The 16,252-nt window shown below is 38.6% G+C and overlaps 1 protein-coding gene across 8 annotated transcripts in view; it reads left to right on the top strand.

Moving 5' to 3' along the window:
- Nucleotides 1–1,715: 1,715 nt before the first annotated feature.
- myo18aa (myosin XVIIIAa) overlaps nt 1,716–16,252 on the top strand; it is a 43,156-nt gene continuing 28,619 nt past the window's right edge. For 3 of the 8 annotated variants that reach the window (XM_042732980.1, XM_042732981.1, XM_042732979.1), the window contains exons 1-4: nt 12,478–12,630; nt 13,237–13,410; nt 13,886–13,924; nt 15,240–16,100. In XM_042732980.1, coding sequence (XP_042588914.1) covers nt 13,372–13,410; nt 13,886–13,924; nt 15,240–16,100 — 939 coding nt within the window. In that variant the 5' untranslated portion in view covers nt 12,478–12,630; nt 13,237–13,371. Of the gene's footprint in view, nt 1,873–3,028; nt 4,150–12,477; nt 12,631–13,236; nt 13,411–13,885; nt 13,925–14,251; nt 14,667–15,239; nt 16,101–16,252 lie in introns of those variants that run through there. The other 5 variants (XM_042732985.1, XM_042732984.1, XM_042732986.1 and 2 more) reach the window with 3 other exon arrangements.

Here is a 16,252-nt window from a genome sequence, read left to right as displayed (position 1 = left end):
CACGAGAATGATTAGCTGACGACGCGGTCTATTTTAAGATCTTAACTATTTTATAATTAAGAGCGACACACAGGGCGAGTCCTGAACTGAATTAACTTAATAACCCGATTTATTATCAGCGGGGTTCCCTTCTAATAGGTCACAGAGAGATTAAAAGGTCATGCTTTATAAGAATGTTTTTTTTTTTTTTTCAGAAGTAGTATAGTAGCTTTGTGTGTGTGTGTGTGTGTGTGTGTGTGTGTGTGTACTGTACGTGGCTACCAAACACGTTAAATGCTAAAAGCATTTAATTAGAACTTCAGTGAAGATTTCAGTCTTTCAATTTGCTATATCCATTAAATAATAATTTTTAAAAACAGCCTAATTATTTTATTAAATATAATAATGGCATATTTTTCCTTTAATACAGTTCCATTTTCTGGCATTCTTTGTGTTGAAGGTTTTAAGATAGTTTTTTTGTTGTTTTAAAAAATGAAATATTAAATTTTTTTCTGAGTGCAACAAAAAATTAAATAAAGCAGCATTAATGTGAAGAACTGCACAGTGCTGTTTCACAGAAAGCTTCTGTTATATTTTACCAACTATGACACTGTGGTTGCATCAGGACCAGCTGATTAGTACAGTATGTTCTTGAATGTGACATAAAAAGTGATTTGAATGCACTCCTCATATAGGCCAGTTTAAAATCCTCTTCATCCACGATGAACCTGTGGTGCACCTTTTAAATAGTTTGTTTGACACAAAATTGTCTAACATAGAAGCTAAAACAGATAATGTTTGATCAGTTAAAGAAAGTTAGGTCAGGTGTGGAGAAACTGGCAAAAGTTATTTGCTATGGCTAAATATCTGATATGCTGTAATCACGATTTAAGCATGACATAAGCAAGATTTACATTATGACGCCAGAGTAAACCATTCTCGGTTTATATGTAGCTTTTCTACCAAAACACCACAGCCAAATTTAACAAATGGTTTATTCATTTGTACTGGGTTGAGGAGTTTTCATTAATGGTTTGGATATTTTATTTGATTTGACTAGAAGACTCCAAATGGACTCACACTGTCATTTTATTGCCATTTATGCCACTAAACCTTCTAAACATCTAAAGCTATGTGCTCATTCAGGTTCCAAGACCAGAACAAAAGATGTTGTATTAATATGAATGTAACATAAATACACCACAAATGTGCAACAGATGGGGATTTTGAAGATTATTGCGTAACTGGAAAAATCTAAAAACACTGGTGTTGTCACAGATTCGGTCCAGAGGAGGGAGCTATGCCCATGCAAACGAAACTGAACCACTACGAATACAACACACAGCATATTGCGATTAAATCTGTGCATTTGAAAAGACAATTATTTCTATTGAATATATTTTACATATTTATATTGATTTTTTTTTCATTTACAATGTCAACAGTCTATGCATACCAGTCTATTCTTGTACTAGACCTATTTATTGTTTTTCATTACTATTATTATTTCTATATAGGGCTAATACCTATAGTTATTATTCTTATACAAATGATAGAATTTTATAATGTATTATAAATTATAATGTATTTGATTTTTTAGTTTAGTTTAACTGGTTGCGTTTTTAAGCACTATACTCTGCTGCACATCAGACTTAGTCAAAGTATCTCGACCTAAAACTCTCTAGGTTTCAAAGTCATGCAGAAGGGATGAACTGATGTGCTCAACTCTTCTTGAGGGGATCATATCCAGCAGGGCTCAGTGATCCGAGAGCGCGCTCAGCTGGTGTGCGCGTCCCACTGACCGTCAAACGCTCCTGACGCGTATCCACAGCACTAGTGCTGCAGTTCAGTGCGCACAGGGCATCGCCACACTATTTCAGCACTGTTTCAACGGTAAGTTTGTTTATCTTTAGGGACATTTGTGTTTAGTTCACTGTACAGGTGAACAGACTGTCTGTATGCTGTGATGCGGAATAAATAGGCTTAGAGAAGCGCACTACGCGCACCAACACATTCACCTTAAAGTCATGATATAACTGATCTAGAAATTATGGCATATAAATGCGGTATATGACTATAGGGGTTAATATTGCATAATTAAGTAATATATTTAAAGCACAAACAGTTTCATCAAGCCTCGTAGATTTACATTAAGAGCTGAACCAATAAGAGTTTCTGCCGGTAGTTTATCTAACTATATAGAGTTGAATTCAACTTTACATGATAGACATGATTCTGCAGGTGAGGTCAAGTGATTTCGTAGCAAAAGTATAGTTACATAGATTTGAGATTCCAAATATACCGTTTAATTTAATTCGAAGAGGAAGCGTTCAGGGGGCGATGATAAGAAGTGTTTCAGGAAGTGATTCATTATACTCGTTTTGTTTTGGATAATCGTGAAAACGGATCGTTTTAACATCATCACTGATTTATGTCGCTGTGTTTTACATAATGTTTATGTCATTATTGTATACGTTTTATAATTGTTGTCGATGATAAACGTTGTACGGATCTCACCGACTTTTGTGTACCTGTCAGGAAAAGGTAAGAACAGCCAATGAGAGTGTGCGACGTCACATAGGGGTCTACCGTCACGTGTACACTTTCTTTACTCTTTTGATTAATAAATTATGTGTTTTTTTTTAGCTGTGTTGTTAACCCATGAATTACTGTAATGATTGATATGAACATTGTCTGGTGCAATATATTATTGTATTTTTTACCAAATAAAATTATACTTAAAACACAGGCATAGCATTTTTATACATGTTTTATAATATTTATAATATTTATTGATAGTGTCTGTTTATTTTTTTATTTTTTACATGTATTATTATTATTATTATTATTATTAATTTTTATATTGAATATTATTATTATTATTATTATTATTATTATTATTATTATTATTAATCATTTCAGTTTATTTAAAATTTTTTAAAAAATAAATAAAAAAGAATTGCATTTTAAACCCCATGATTACTATAGTCATTGCAAATAGGAGGGAACATTAAAACAATGTGTTCTGTTTGTCGATCTGTTGTTTTAGAGGAGGGCTTCACCTGTTGCTGAGGTGCTGTGGAACCAGTGCTGCTCATGACTGAATGTCAACATTGATTTATATGCTGTGAAGAGACCAACATCTGGTGGATTCTACATTTGGGCCCAACCATGTTCCACTTGATCAAGAAAGATAAAGACAAGGAGAAGGATGGAACAAAAAAGGAGAAGAAGGAGAAGAAAGAGAAAAAAGAGCGAATGTCTCAAGCTGAGCTGAAGAGCCTAGAGGAAATGAGCGTGAGGAGAGGTTTCTTTGCGATTCATCGAAGCAGCTCTAAACGGGAGGCGAAAGGGAAACTGGAGATTTCCAGCCCCATTCCCATCACGGTGGTCCGAAACACAGAGCTCAGCCTGACAGACGCTGACCTCAGGAAACTCTATACACAGGGTTCCATAACAGCCACGAGCTCCAGTGATGACATTAAGCTGGACCAAGACGTCCCTCCATCATCCATCAAAGAACATGCGATCAAATATGACTCCATGGCGAAGCAGAATTCCCCGGTCGAACAAATCTTGAAGCGGTTTTCTTTCTCACAGAAGAGCAAAGATGAAAGCCCTTCGGGGTCAACTGCACCATCAGGGCAGAACTCCGCCATTCCCTCACCTCAGGTAGAGGTCAAGGTGTTCAATCCCCCGCCTCTATATACACCTCACCATCCCACCAGCCCTGCAAAGAGCATCCAAGTCCCAGAGATAGTGGACCGAACATTCCCAGCAGACTTGCGCTTGCCTGCTGTGGCACCTCCGCAAATTCCGGCACCAAGAGAGTTGGAAATTCAGCGCCGCAACACAGGCGATTTCGGCTTTTCCCTTCGTCGTACCACCATGATGGACCAGCGGCCTGATGGGTCGGTCTACCGAAAGGTGGTCCACTTTGCCGAGCCTGGAGCTAGGAATAAGGACCTGACTCTGGGGCTGGTGCCAGGCGACCGTCTGGTAGAGATCAATGGCAGGAACGTGGAAAGTAAAAGCAGGGATGAGATTGTGGAGATGATCAGGCAGTCTGGAGACACAGTACGTCTGAAGGTGCAGCCCATCGTGGAGTTGAGCGAGCTGAGCTGCTGCTGGTTGAGGAACACCAGAGGCCCATACCACGATGTTTACGAGGTGAGATGCTTATGTGTTATGGTTTTGATGTGTTGAATCACACATCGAAGACTAACTCTTCTAACACAGAATAACACACTGGTCCATGGAGTTGCATGGGTGCAAGCTCTTCTTCTTCACATAATGTTCTGCTGTCTCCCCACCATCCACTAGGCCAATAAAACCCAATGAAATGTTGTCATTATAATCTGATAAATTGTGTTTTTTTTTAGCTAAAAGTGCAGTTTGGATCATACATGTTTGGCATTTTGACGCTTCGCAGGAAAAACTAATACAGTTTGAGGGTACATACGGTATGTTTCAGCAACTTTTCAGATGGAAGATCAGTTACAGCCTTGAGGTATTCTGTGAATTCAGAGAAATACGAGTGTGTCTGTTGACATCTGAAAAGACCGTTGTGCAGAGAGCTGTTGATAATGTCAACAGTTTCAGTGAGACAGTTCAGGGGGGTTAATAATCTGTCTAATATGTTTTTGTCGCACACCCATAATGCATCTGTATTTGTGTAGAGTTCCATCTGAGTGGAATAAATGGCAAAAAAATTAGAGACTTTTTACTTGTCTGCTCTCTTGGCTTTGCTGTATTCCCCAGTTGCTCTCTGACACATTTTCATCTCTGTATCCTGGTACAGCTCAGCAAACGGCCCCGTTTCAGAATGTGGGCAAATCTGTTGGCCTGACAGCACTTTTAGTATATTTTAGTCTTATGACGTAAAGCATTGATGGGTGTTTTGATAACAGAGAGGAAAGCACTGAAAATGAACATTTCTGTGGTTTTTGTAGTCAGTCTGAAGGTCAGGTGCTCCGGGTGAAAGCAGATGTGATGTCAGCTGTGTTTGTTTCTGTAATCGTCTGTCATCGTGATTCCTCAGATATTTCAAAATGCCAGTTCCCCTTGTCTCAGACAAAAAAATGTCACAAGCTTATAGTCACATAGGAAGTAAAGAGTGGTTACATTTCCCTATTATTATTAGAGGCTTGATATTTATGCATAAATAGTACAAATCTTAAGTTCAGTTGTTGATCTGGCCTGATCTGACAGAGCAGCTTTTTACACAAACAGCATTTTATCTAATGGAGTGAAAATAGAAAGAAACAGGTGTTTGAAGAGAATGTATTAGTCAAGCTAATCAAATGAGGTGGCATGGATCACATGAGTCAGCAATCACTCCCGCTGAACCTGTTTTCGTGTTGGTTTGCTTGAGTTTGAATAGGAGTGTGTATGGAGAGAACTCTTTACATGCCTTCTGCTAATGGATAACCAGTGAAATCTCAGTGTCAAAGTCTGAGTGTTATTTCAGAGCACCATCAGCATTAAAGTATGTCAGACCATTAGAAATGTTTCATAGCCAACCACGTGTAAAAATGTAAATGAAAAGAAAAGAAAAAGCTTGGGAAAACTTTCTAATAACTTTCATTAGAAACATTAACATGATTGCTTTATATTATGTATGTGAAATTATGTATATATTTTATTCTTCATAATTAATGTTACATTTTTCCATGATTTTCTCCCTTATTGATAACTGTGGGTCTACATTTTGTTCTGATATAAACTCAAAGATGTGAGATATAAACTCACAATTATCAGAAGAAAAGTCAGAATTGTGAGATTTAAACTTGCAGTTACAAGAAAAAGGTCATACTTTTTTTCTGTGGTGGAAACAAAACTTTCAATTGTGAGATGCAAACTCAAAATTTAGAAAAAAAAGTCAGAATTGCAAGAAAACATTTTATGTTTTGCAATTTTGACTTTTCTCACATTTCTGAATTACGGAGGAAATTGTGAGATAAAAAAGCTTTTTTTTTAATTTATTTTTTTAATCCATTGGTGGAAACAGGCTTTCTTATAGATCATATAGCTGCCTATATGCATAGACATAAATGCAGTCTAGATGCCTTTGCCGAATAATGCCGAAAAACCACAGCATATCAATCAGAAGAGATGCTGAGAATCTAGGACATTCAAGTTATGCTGACCAGGTTTTCTCCCAGTTCCTGTTACCAAATACCAGTAACTCAAAATATTCAATTTTACGATAATGATACAAAAATCTTGACAAATGACAATGTTATCTGGATAGGAGATGTCAAATCAGCCACTGCAATAAACTGCACCCTTTGTGATAAAGTCTCACCCAGCCTGCAGGGGGCAGGAGTCCCACCGGGGTTTTTACTGGCCCACTTTAAGCCAAGCACAGAAAAAGACATGACACATTTGGGATTGGCCTAGAATTGGTTATTCTATATAAAGACTGTGATACAGAAATCTAGACTATGCCACTGTGGAGAGCTGCATGGAGAATTTGCTTGTTGCAACTTGATGTAGACACTTTTGTTTTCCACCTGCTTCTAAATACTAGCAATAAAGCTTAACCAGAAACTAATTATGTTGTAATAGTCCCGCAGTCATTGTCATTTTCATTGTCAAACACAGCTTTCTATGCAAATTAGGATCAATATAGATTATTCACAAAACCTTTTTTTCTTTTTGCCTGGTGCAACTAACTTGACCTTTTTGAAAAGGTCGGCAAAATACAGCAAAACCTTTGTTTCCATTCACACCGTTACCTGATATGCAGTTCCTATGAATTGGACGCTAAAATAGTGCAGACAGCACGTGCAAATAAACAACACCAGTGTTATTTTAGCATTATTTATATATTTATTAATCTTTGTTATATTTAGCCAAATTTGAATGAGCTTTTATTTTTTAAAATCTTTAGTTATTTTTTACTTTTGTCATAGTATTTGTTTATTTATTTATTTAGGCCTATTTATTAGTTTATTTTCGTATTTATCGAGTAATTTTAGGACTTTAACATATTTTACATGGGGGTAAGTGATTAATGACAAAAATTTTCATTTTGGGATGGAGTATCCCTTTAAGCCTCAAATTTCAATACATCGGATTGGTTTCTTCTTTAAATTATAAAAAAAAGTAAAAATATTAGTGGTATTATAATGTTATACTAAAACTAAAATGAAAATAATGGGAAAAACCCTTAAGATAACATGTAGAAAGAAAAAACGCATCTTACGTGCACAGAATAACATAAGTGGACTTTGAACGATTAATTGCCGCTTTGAACGATTACGCAATTGTGGCATCCATAATTGTAATCGCGATTAGAAATTCGATTAAATGTGTAGCCCTAATAGTGAGTTCTCTGCAGAACTGAAATGGAAGGCAGATACTCTTACAGTATGTCATGCAGCATGAGTGGCTTTATGCCAGTAGAATGTCAGGTATTTGTTCAATCATGGTGTGTCTGTGAATGTCACAGGAAACGTTTGTGATTTTGTTGGACAGGTTTGATTGTTTGCGCTGATAGTTACCAGACAGACAGGTTTCAGCTGCATTACTGTAGTGAGAAGAACTACACATAAACACACTATCTCCTCACACCCTCTCCTGTCCTCTTAGTGGAAGGATTGGCCTCTGAATGAATGAATCAACATGCTCTTATATGCTCTTTTGTGTGTGACTGCTGAATCTGTTTGGAAATATGAACACAAAAATGTTTTTAGGGCTTTTTTGACTGAGAGTTATGAGCATGTTTAAAAAGGTTTTCCTTTGCTCTTTTGAACTACGAGCATTCAATGTACTATGTAGACATTCTTTAAAGTTTACAATGCAATGTTTGCTAACCTAAAACCACCCACACTTGTACATCAACACCTATTCAGTATTTAGCAACTTGGCCTGTCCTGATGAACAACAATGTGAACAAAGCTGATACGTAAAGGTTAGCCAGTCATAAGCAATATGATTGACATGTACAGTACATGCTGTCTTAAAGGGATAGTTCACCCAAAAATGAAAATTCTGTCATTAATTACTCACCCTCATGTCGTTCCAAACCCGTTAGACCTTTGTTCATCTTTGGAACACAAATTAAGATATTTAAGATAATTAAGATAGATATTTTTGATGAAATCCAAGAGCTTTCTGACCCTGCGTAGAGAGCATTGGAACTACCACATTTAAGGTTTAGAAAGGTAGTAAGGACATCAGTAAAATAGTCCATGTGACATCAGTGGTTTAACTGTAATTTTACAAAGCTTTGAGAATATATTTTGTGTGCAAAGAAAACAAAAATAATGACTTTATTCAACAATTCTTTTTTTCCGCATCACCACCCTTCGCCATTAAACTATTCTATTAAAAACAAAATATAAACGTTTTGTAGTTGTGAAAATATTTTATTTTCAAATTGTGCATTGCCAATTACAGATCAGTCTAACAGTTAATTCGGTGCATGTTTATGTCAGTCAATGTTTGCATAGCTATTCTAAAAAAAAACCCACTAGTTTTATGAACACTATTCTGTATTATTTCTTTGGGCTCAATGGGTCTCTTTTTTCGTTTGCCCTGTGAGGGTTCAACAGCCTGTGGACTATGAATATCCTCTGACTGCTCTGAAACCATCTTTCCGTGAATGGCTTCATTAACTAGTATCAGATTAGATTATGTAATAGATTAACTTGGCTGCACATCAGGCACTGAATACAGGAAGTGTCTTTCGTCTGTCATTAGTGTCTGCTGTCCCTCCGTCCTCTCTGTCAAATCTCTCTTTATGTCTCCACTTTATTTCCTGGCCGATGACCCAGAAGTCTTTCTTGAGCTGTCAGTGTCGCCCCAGTGCTATCATGAGATTGAAAGGACCTTAATATTGACGCTGGTCCGGCGACACATGGGTCCAGGAAGTGGCTTTAGTCAGGCTGATAATTATCCTGGTTTGGATCGCCGGGTCTGTGTGATGACCAGCTGCGGTTTCTGAGCTGATTTTCGCTGGTATTTGGCAGTAGGACTGTGTGAAGCTGTCCAGTGTTTGAGCTCTAACTAAGAGCATGTGGGTATAGAGATGATCTCAGACAGTTTACTAGTACATTAAATGTGACTGGGTTAATCGAAGCAGTTGGTTAGTCATTTACCTGCTGGCCTTTCACACCCTTAGAATATGACATGATGCATAGAATCAAAACAATGAACATATTTACGTTCTTAATGAATTTCGAATGCCTTTCGATGTTGTCACAAGGTCTGCGATTTGATTTGGTTGTGTAGTTTTATTTTTCACAAAAGGTGAAGATTGATTTCTTTCAAATTTGACACTATGGGTGTGTTCACACTTGTAGTCCATACCAAAAAAGAAAATGATAAATTTGGTCCTTGTTTGCTTAGCAAACTACAAGTACAAGTCACAAAACAAAACATATAAGGATAAGGTCGCAACCTGATTCAACAGGTTTTATGGCGTATATTTTGCATCAAAACTTACCGAATATACAAAATAATGCTGTGGATTGGACTTAATGTGCTCGTTGTGTGTGTACATATGAAGTTCTGCTGCAAAGAGATGGTGGTTCTGGCACCTGTACTGAATGGAGTGGGGTTTGTGTTTGGTTAGATGTCTTTGGTCCATGTTGTGTTCTTATTTCATTCGAACTACACCAGAGTTAGTTTGAAAGCTTGTTTGCTGCAAAAGGTTTAGATGGCAGCATTCACACTTATTCAAGTGAACTGTACTAACAGAGCAATCAGACCAGAGTTTATCGTAATCAAACCAAACCTGCCAACTCACTGCTGTGTGTACATAATCCCACATATGCAAAAAAAAAAAAAATGTGTTTACATGCTTGTGCACAACAAATCATCTTGCACTATTCCCCAGCCAGCTGCTTTACTTACAGTGTTTCTCTTTGCACATGTACAGTATTATGTGAAACATTCGTATAGTCTATATATTTTTCTTTTTCAGTCTATTTATAAGTAAACATTTATATATAGTATATTCATATTCAAAATCTGTCAGTAGGTTAGTTGTGTATAGGTACAGTGTTTATGTGTAGCATTTGTATAGTTTGTATTTTGTTTGTTTTTTTAGTTTATTTATAGGTAGACACTTATATATAGTATTTAAAGTCAAAATCTGTCAGTAGGTTAGTTGTGTATAGGTATAGAATTATGTGAAGCATTTGTATAGTCTGTATTTACATTTACATTTATGCATTCAGCAGACGCTTTTATCCAAAGAGACTTAAAGTGCATTCAGGCTATACATTTTTTTTTTACCAGTATTTTTTAGCTTATGTATAGGTAAACTTTTATATATAGTATATTTATAGTCAAAATCTGTCATTAGGTTAGTTGTGTTTAGGTTTACACTGTTTTACTTCATTGTTGTATGTCTGTATTTACGTAGCACCGTGGTCCTGTGAGGCACGACATTTCGTTCCACTGTATGTCCACACATGTAACGGAATGACAATAAAGCTCAACTTGACTTGACTTGACTTGAAGTTATTATGGGTTTCTTGTATCATTTCCTTAAGACATCATATGGGCACTCTTTCCATAATGTAAATGTTATGTAAATCAGAGAGTAGCAGCAAGACCAGACACGCTGCTGCTGTTATCTATCCGCAGGGTTGTGCCCTCAGGATGTTTCTGAATGAAAGAAACATCTGTTTTTTTTGTTTTGTTTTTTACATATTTGTGCAATACTTTATGAGTTTGTGGAGCAGGTGTTTCAATCAGGCAGTAGTTTTTGCCTGTCCCCACCTTTACTGGTGTTTTCCATGTCTAAAGTACAAATTTGTTAAAAGACATATTTTCAATTCCAAATGAATGATACACCATAACTTATAACCTGGTTTCCTCTCAGAGATCAAATCATGCTATGCTAATCTTCTCTATGCTAGCTAGATACTTTTATCCTAGATTTGATCAAATTTTCATGTACAGTATCTATAGCTTATATTAAACATGACTAAACAGCACATATGTATTTAAAAGCAGATGAAATGGATAGTTTTCTGCTTCATTACCACTTGGTATTAGCACATACTGGATTAGCAAGAACAGCTAAGAATAATCAGGCTTTAAAGGAAGGAGGTGCCACATTTCCCTAGTTATGTGTAGGCTACTAGGTGGGGTTTAAAAAGTCTTTAGACCTCCCACCATGTGACATTGTGTACTTGTTTGGAGACCCACCTAATCTTCACACTTCATCGTCATATTAGTAATGTAAGTTTTGATGTGTGCATGTGTTAGCGCGTATATGCCATTTAGTCCCGCCTTCTGTTTATTTCTCCTCTAATCAGTTGCTATAGTTAAGAAATGAAAGAATGTTTGATAAGGTTCACATCAGTCTTTCATTTTGTGTCCATTTTATAGCATTGTGAATACTGTGCATTGAATGAAGTTGCTTTCAGTGAAAACAGCAGATAAGACAAGAAAAAATAAGACAAGATCCATCAGAATTTCTTAGAAAGACCACACAGAGAAAAGGGATCCATCTGCATGGGGAGCTAATCAGATTAAGGAGCCCACCATGTCCTCTATAGACAATGCTAGCCTGTTTGTGCCCTGCTTGGTATCACTGATATGATATGATATGATATGACAGGCCTGGACTGGCCTACAACCCCACCAGAATATAAGGCCTCATGGTGGGTTTGTATGAGGTAATCGATCATCAATATTGTGTGTGTTATGAACTGGTCTGGGTGATAGAGCTACAAATTGACTTTTTATAGTATAAAACAAAAATAGATCTTCATACGTATGTATTTTTGGACTACTATATTTACATACATTTTCCACACCCCGTCAGTTACAGCACAGCCAATTACCCTGTTACCAACTCTTACCAATCACAGAGGCTCACTGCAGCACTATGATATTCAATTGATAAACTTCACCAGCATGAATTGTTTATTTCTGAGCTGAAGATATGTTTTAGATTCGCACATTTTCTGAAGCAAAACATGTCACTATCACCAAGCTATGATGTTGTGGATGGTTGCAAGTATGTCGCTATGTGATGGCTTAAGTGTTTTGAGGATTTGTAGCACGCTGCTGTGTGGTTGTTGGGGTGTTGCTTACTCGTTCAAGTTAAAAGAGCTAAACGATGACCTGCTGGTCCCTAGATTTGATGGGACAGTGTGGGATGGGTTACATGGCAAAGCTTATAACACTTAGGGTTGGGGGTTTGTTAAAAAACTAGTGCTAAGTCAGGCCAGCAGAAATGAACTCATGAAGAGATGTGCACAACATCACCCTCTGGTGGATCTGTGAGAAACAGCAGCATTTTGTTTATTCACATGTTTTGTGGCCCCCTTGTGGTGGGATTTGAACATGTTGTCTCAGTTGGCGAAATTTGTGAATTGAGTTTGGCTGGATTTTCTGAAAGAACAGTTAAGCTGTTGTAATCCAGTTTGTTGCGTGTGTGTGTGTGAGTGTGTGTGTATGTGTGGTCAGGGGGTACTAGGGTCTGCATGGTTATTTATATCCTCAGGGTCCTCAAGCAGCTGTTATCCCCCCTCCCGTGCTAGAGCACTCTAGCTTGACGTCCTTGTCGTAACGTCCTGCCCCACGTTTAGCCCCGCTCAAGACATCTGCCCATGGATGTCTACCTGACCACCTGCTTAACGTAACAAAGGGGATCCGATGTGTCTACTTTGTGTTTAACAGGTACAGGAATCTGTGTTTAAAGCCTGCCGGACAGCCGTTCGTGTGTGTGTGTGTGTTGGTTACTTCACTTTGTGGCCTCTTCACATGTGCTCTATTTATAGTGAATGTTCTGGTGTGTCATGAAAGCACAGTCCTGTTGCCTTAAATTGCACTTTCACTTTCAGACACGTTTTTGCATTACAAATCTGATCTTTCAGCATTGTTTTTTCAGTTCATGTGAAGCTTGATTCACATTATTTTATCTGTATACTACAGTAAAGTTTGAGTTCCAGCTCTCTCATCTGTCATTACTCACCCTTATGTCATTCCAAATAACAAATTTATTTTCAGTCTTCAGAAGACTTGGAATATAACACGAGTCATGTGAACCACTTTCCATTGTCATTTTGGAAATAGATAGCCCCGCATGTCATTCACACTCATTCAGAAAGGAGTGACCAATATAATTTTCAAAAACGTACACATTTAAAGTCGAATGTTTTGACCATCATGAGAATGTTTTGACTAAGTGTTGTTGAAAGCCTAAATAAAGCTCCCCGCTTTATGTTTACTCCATTTAACAGATTAGATGTTAATCCTTATTTCTTTTCTACCTGTTCACCGCAGGGTCCTAGTACCCCCAAAACTTCAATCGGAAAGACTGCCTGCATTTAGCCGATCCTGTATTCTGTCTCTCTGCAAACCAGACTTCCTTCTCCTCCCCTTTCCTTCCCTCTCTTCTCCTGATCTGTCTGTTTCATCATGGCCTTTTCATCTCGTTTCTCATTTTGGGAGAAAAAGGAAAGTACCGTTTTCTGCTGTTTGTTTATAAATTTATTGTCTGTTCAGTACAGGTGACATAGAACCAGATTTTTCTCCAAATTAACATAAATGATTGTTTGGTCAATATCTTACAGAGCCCTTAATAGGGCACTGAGATGGAAAAACTATGACATGGGAGGAAAAAATATATTTCATTGCTTTTGCCAAGCGTTTGCATTCTCCCTCAAAAGTGTTGGATTCCACCAAGTAGCTTTGCATTTGCTTGCAAATCTTTTGCATTCTCTTAGTATTACTTCTCTCCAGAAGAACCTCCCTTGCTCACATTATAATTAGTTTTAGTGTATGTTTAAGAGAGTTTAGCAGTGAGTCTTTCTGTCTTCAGTCTGAAAGAGGGATTGACAGAACAGAGAGAGAAGAACATCAAGAACAATGTCTCAGGTTAGAGCATCTGATCGCTGGTTTAACTTTCCTGTCTCTATCTGCCTCCCTTCAGGTGAAAGATGAAAATGTCCCGGGTGCAAAAAGTTCGAATGTAAGTGTTTGAGCAGCGTTGTCATTACTGCATGACTCGGATTTCAGATGGGTGTCTGTTCTGAGATCAGAAGAGATTACATCTCCCAGAACTCTGCATTTGTTATTGTGGCTGTGGTTCACTCTAAAACACATCCTGTGTGTTTACTTCACGTATATCATCAGGAAGTGCTAAAGATGGGCTTTGTTTAGAAAATGGTGGTCCTTTTCTTTTAGGAGAACTGTTTGCTTCCAACCTCGTACTTTGTAATTACCGTATGGAAACAGTTCATCTGTTTCTTCACTTCATCCAGATGTAGTAGATGAAATTTTATGGAAATAGGGTGAGTAAAAGTAACTTTCTAAACTATAGAGTCCTAAATGTTCAAATGTGAATATTAGCAGGCATCATTTTTCAGAATAAGGTGAGAGTGACTATGTGGATGTTTGTTTAGAACTGTACTGCTGCTGTACTCTAGTAGGTGGGGCTTGTTACCATCACGCCCTTCCCTTTTTGTCCAATCACTGCTGTAGTGGGAGGGGCAGCTGGAGGAAGAAAGAGAGGGAAGGAGCATGAGAGGGATGCTGAGCTAAGATTGTGTGTCTGAAGCAAATGTGTGAGACGTTTGCAAGTCATCATGGAGGCACACGGCTGGAGGCCTGTCCAGCGCTCTCAAAGTGCTGCTGTCAATTTCAGTGTCCCACAGAATGCCGTGCACAGCTGGAAGAGCACCAGTATCATCACCTTCAGGATAGACATGAAGGTCTGTCTCCACATAAGAGCTCATTCCTAGTATCTTAACACTAAATATGCACTTTAATTTGTAATTTTATAGTGTGAAGTAATTCCGAGGTCTTTACAATACTCCAGGTTCTGAATTGTGTAGTGTGAGAGAAAGACTAGCAAAGCCTTTGCGGTTGATCCTGTAGAGTTGTGTTTCAGGGCTGTGAGCCAGTATTGCACTGCAGTGACCTTAATTACTGGGTTTGTCTGTTAACCTGCCTGACTGTGCTGAGAATAAAACTGCAAAGTGCCTGGCCATGTGGAAGCATGAGTCTTTTTCAGATGAACTTTCAGTACTTTCAGCTGGGCTGGAGAGTGTGTAGACCCGCTGAAATTCAGAACGGACACCCATCTGTCATCATTTTGGAAATTCAGGAAACTCTGGAAGGTTGTTGCTTGTGGAATTATATCGAAGCTATTGTGAACCTCAAAATAGTGCTATTTTAGGTTACAAGGGATGTGAACTTTTACCTTCTTGCTGCTAGTGTGTAATTTCATAGGTTTTGTTCTTTTGTGGTGACCTGCACGTGTGCGTTCTGGGTTGTTTGAACAGTCAGACGGTGAGAACAGTATGAGTCAGTCTCAGACAGCAGTAAGTGGCTCAACCGAGCGACAACGGGGTGAACCATCAACAGCGGTGAATCCAGAGCGGCCACTGACTGTAGACCAGAGAAGCAGCGACTCCGTGAACGGACGACATGGCAGCGTTGAGTCTGACACATTGAGGAGAGGACTAAACCTGGCTCACAAAGCAGGGTCAGAGGAAAAGCCTTCGACAGCCACTTCAGTCCCCAAAACAAGCCGTCCACTGCAAGCTGGCAGCTCTGTGGATGGAGATGCCCTCTCTGTTGGGTTGACCAGTCTAATGGGCCGTGCAAGGACTAAAGAGCATCGCTCTCGCTTGAGAGCTGCCGAACGCAAAGAACCTCAAGAGGAAAGCAAAGAAAGGATTGGTGAAACTGAGACCCCCTCAGAAGAACCCCAACCATCCACCCCTGCAACCAGTCCACCTCCTAGACTTGACCCTTTTGCCCCTCCTGTTGGCTTTTTACCTTCTAAGCCAAATCCTCTTACTCCTCCTGCTGGATTCCTTCCAGTCACCAAGCCTGATCCATTGGCTCCACCTGCTGGTTTCATTCCAGCTCCTAAACCAAATCCTTCTGCTCAACCTACACCCAAACCTGATCCTCTGGCACCACCGGCGGGATTCATACCAGCTCCTAAACCAAACCCTTCCACTCAACTTACACCCAAACCTAATCCTCTGGCACCGCCGGTAGGATTCGTTCCCATACCAAAGCGAGACCCTTTTGCCCCGGTGGCAGGATTTATCCCCAAGCCTAAAGTTGACCCATTAGCACCCCCTGCAGGCTTTATTCCTGTACCACGGTCCATTGCTGTACAAAAGCCAGAGGTACATACTGCATGTGTTTCTAAATTATTTAGTAATGCATGTTTGCTCAGCAGGCCAATGCGTGAAACTCTGCAAGGCTCATTGTAGAACTAACATCTTGCCATAACTCTTGTCAAACTTTGCATCAAGACTTTGACTGGTGTCTCACTTTA

This window comes from Cyprinus carpio, chromosome B10, assembly GCF_018340385.1.
Source record: "Cyprinus carpio isolate SPL01 chromosome B10, ASM1834038v1, whole genome shotgun sequence".
Taxonomy (NCBI): Eukaryota; Metazoa; Chordata; class Actinopteri; order Cypriniformes; family Cyprinidae; genus Cyprinus; species Cyprinus carpio.
Note: the sequence above shows the minus strand (reverse complement) of the source record. Positions and strands in the feature narration are given on the sequence as shown.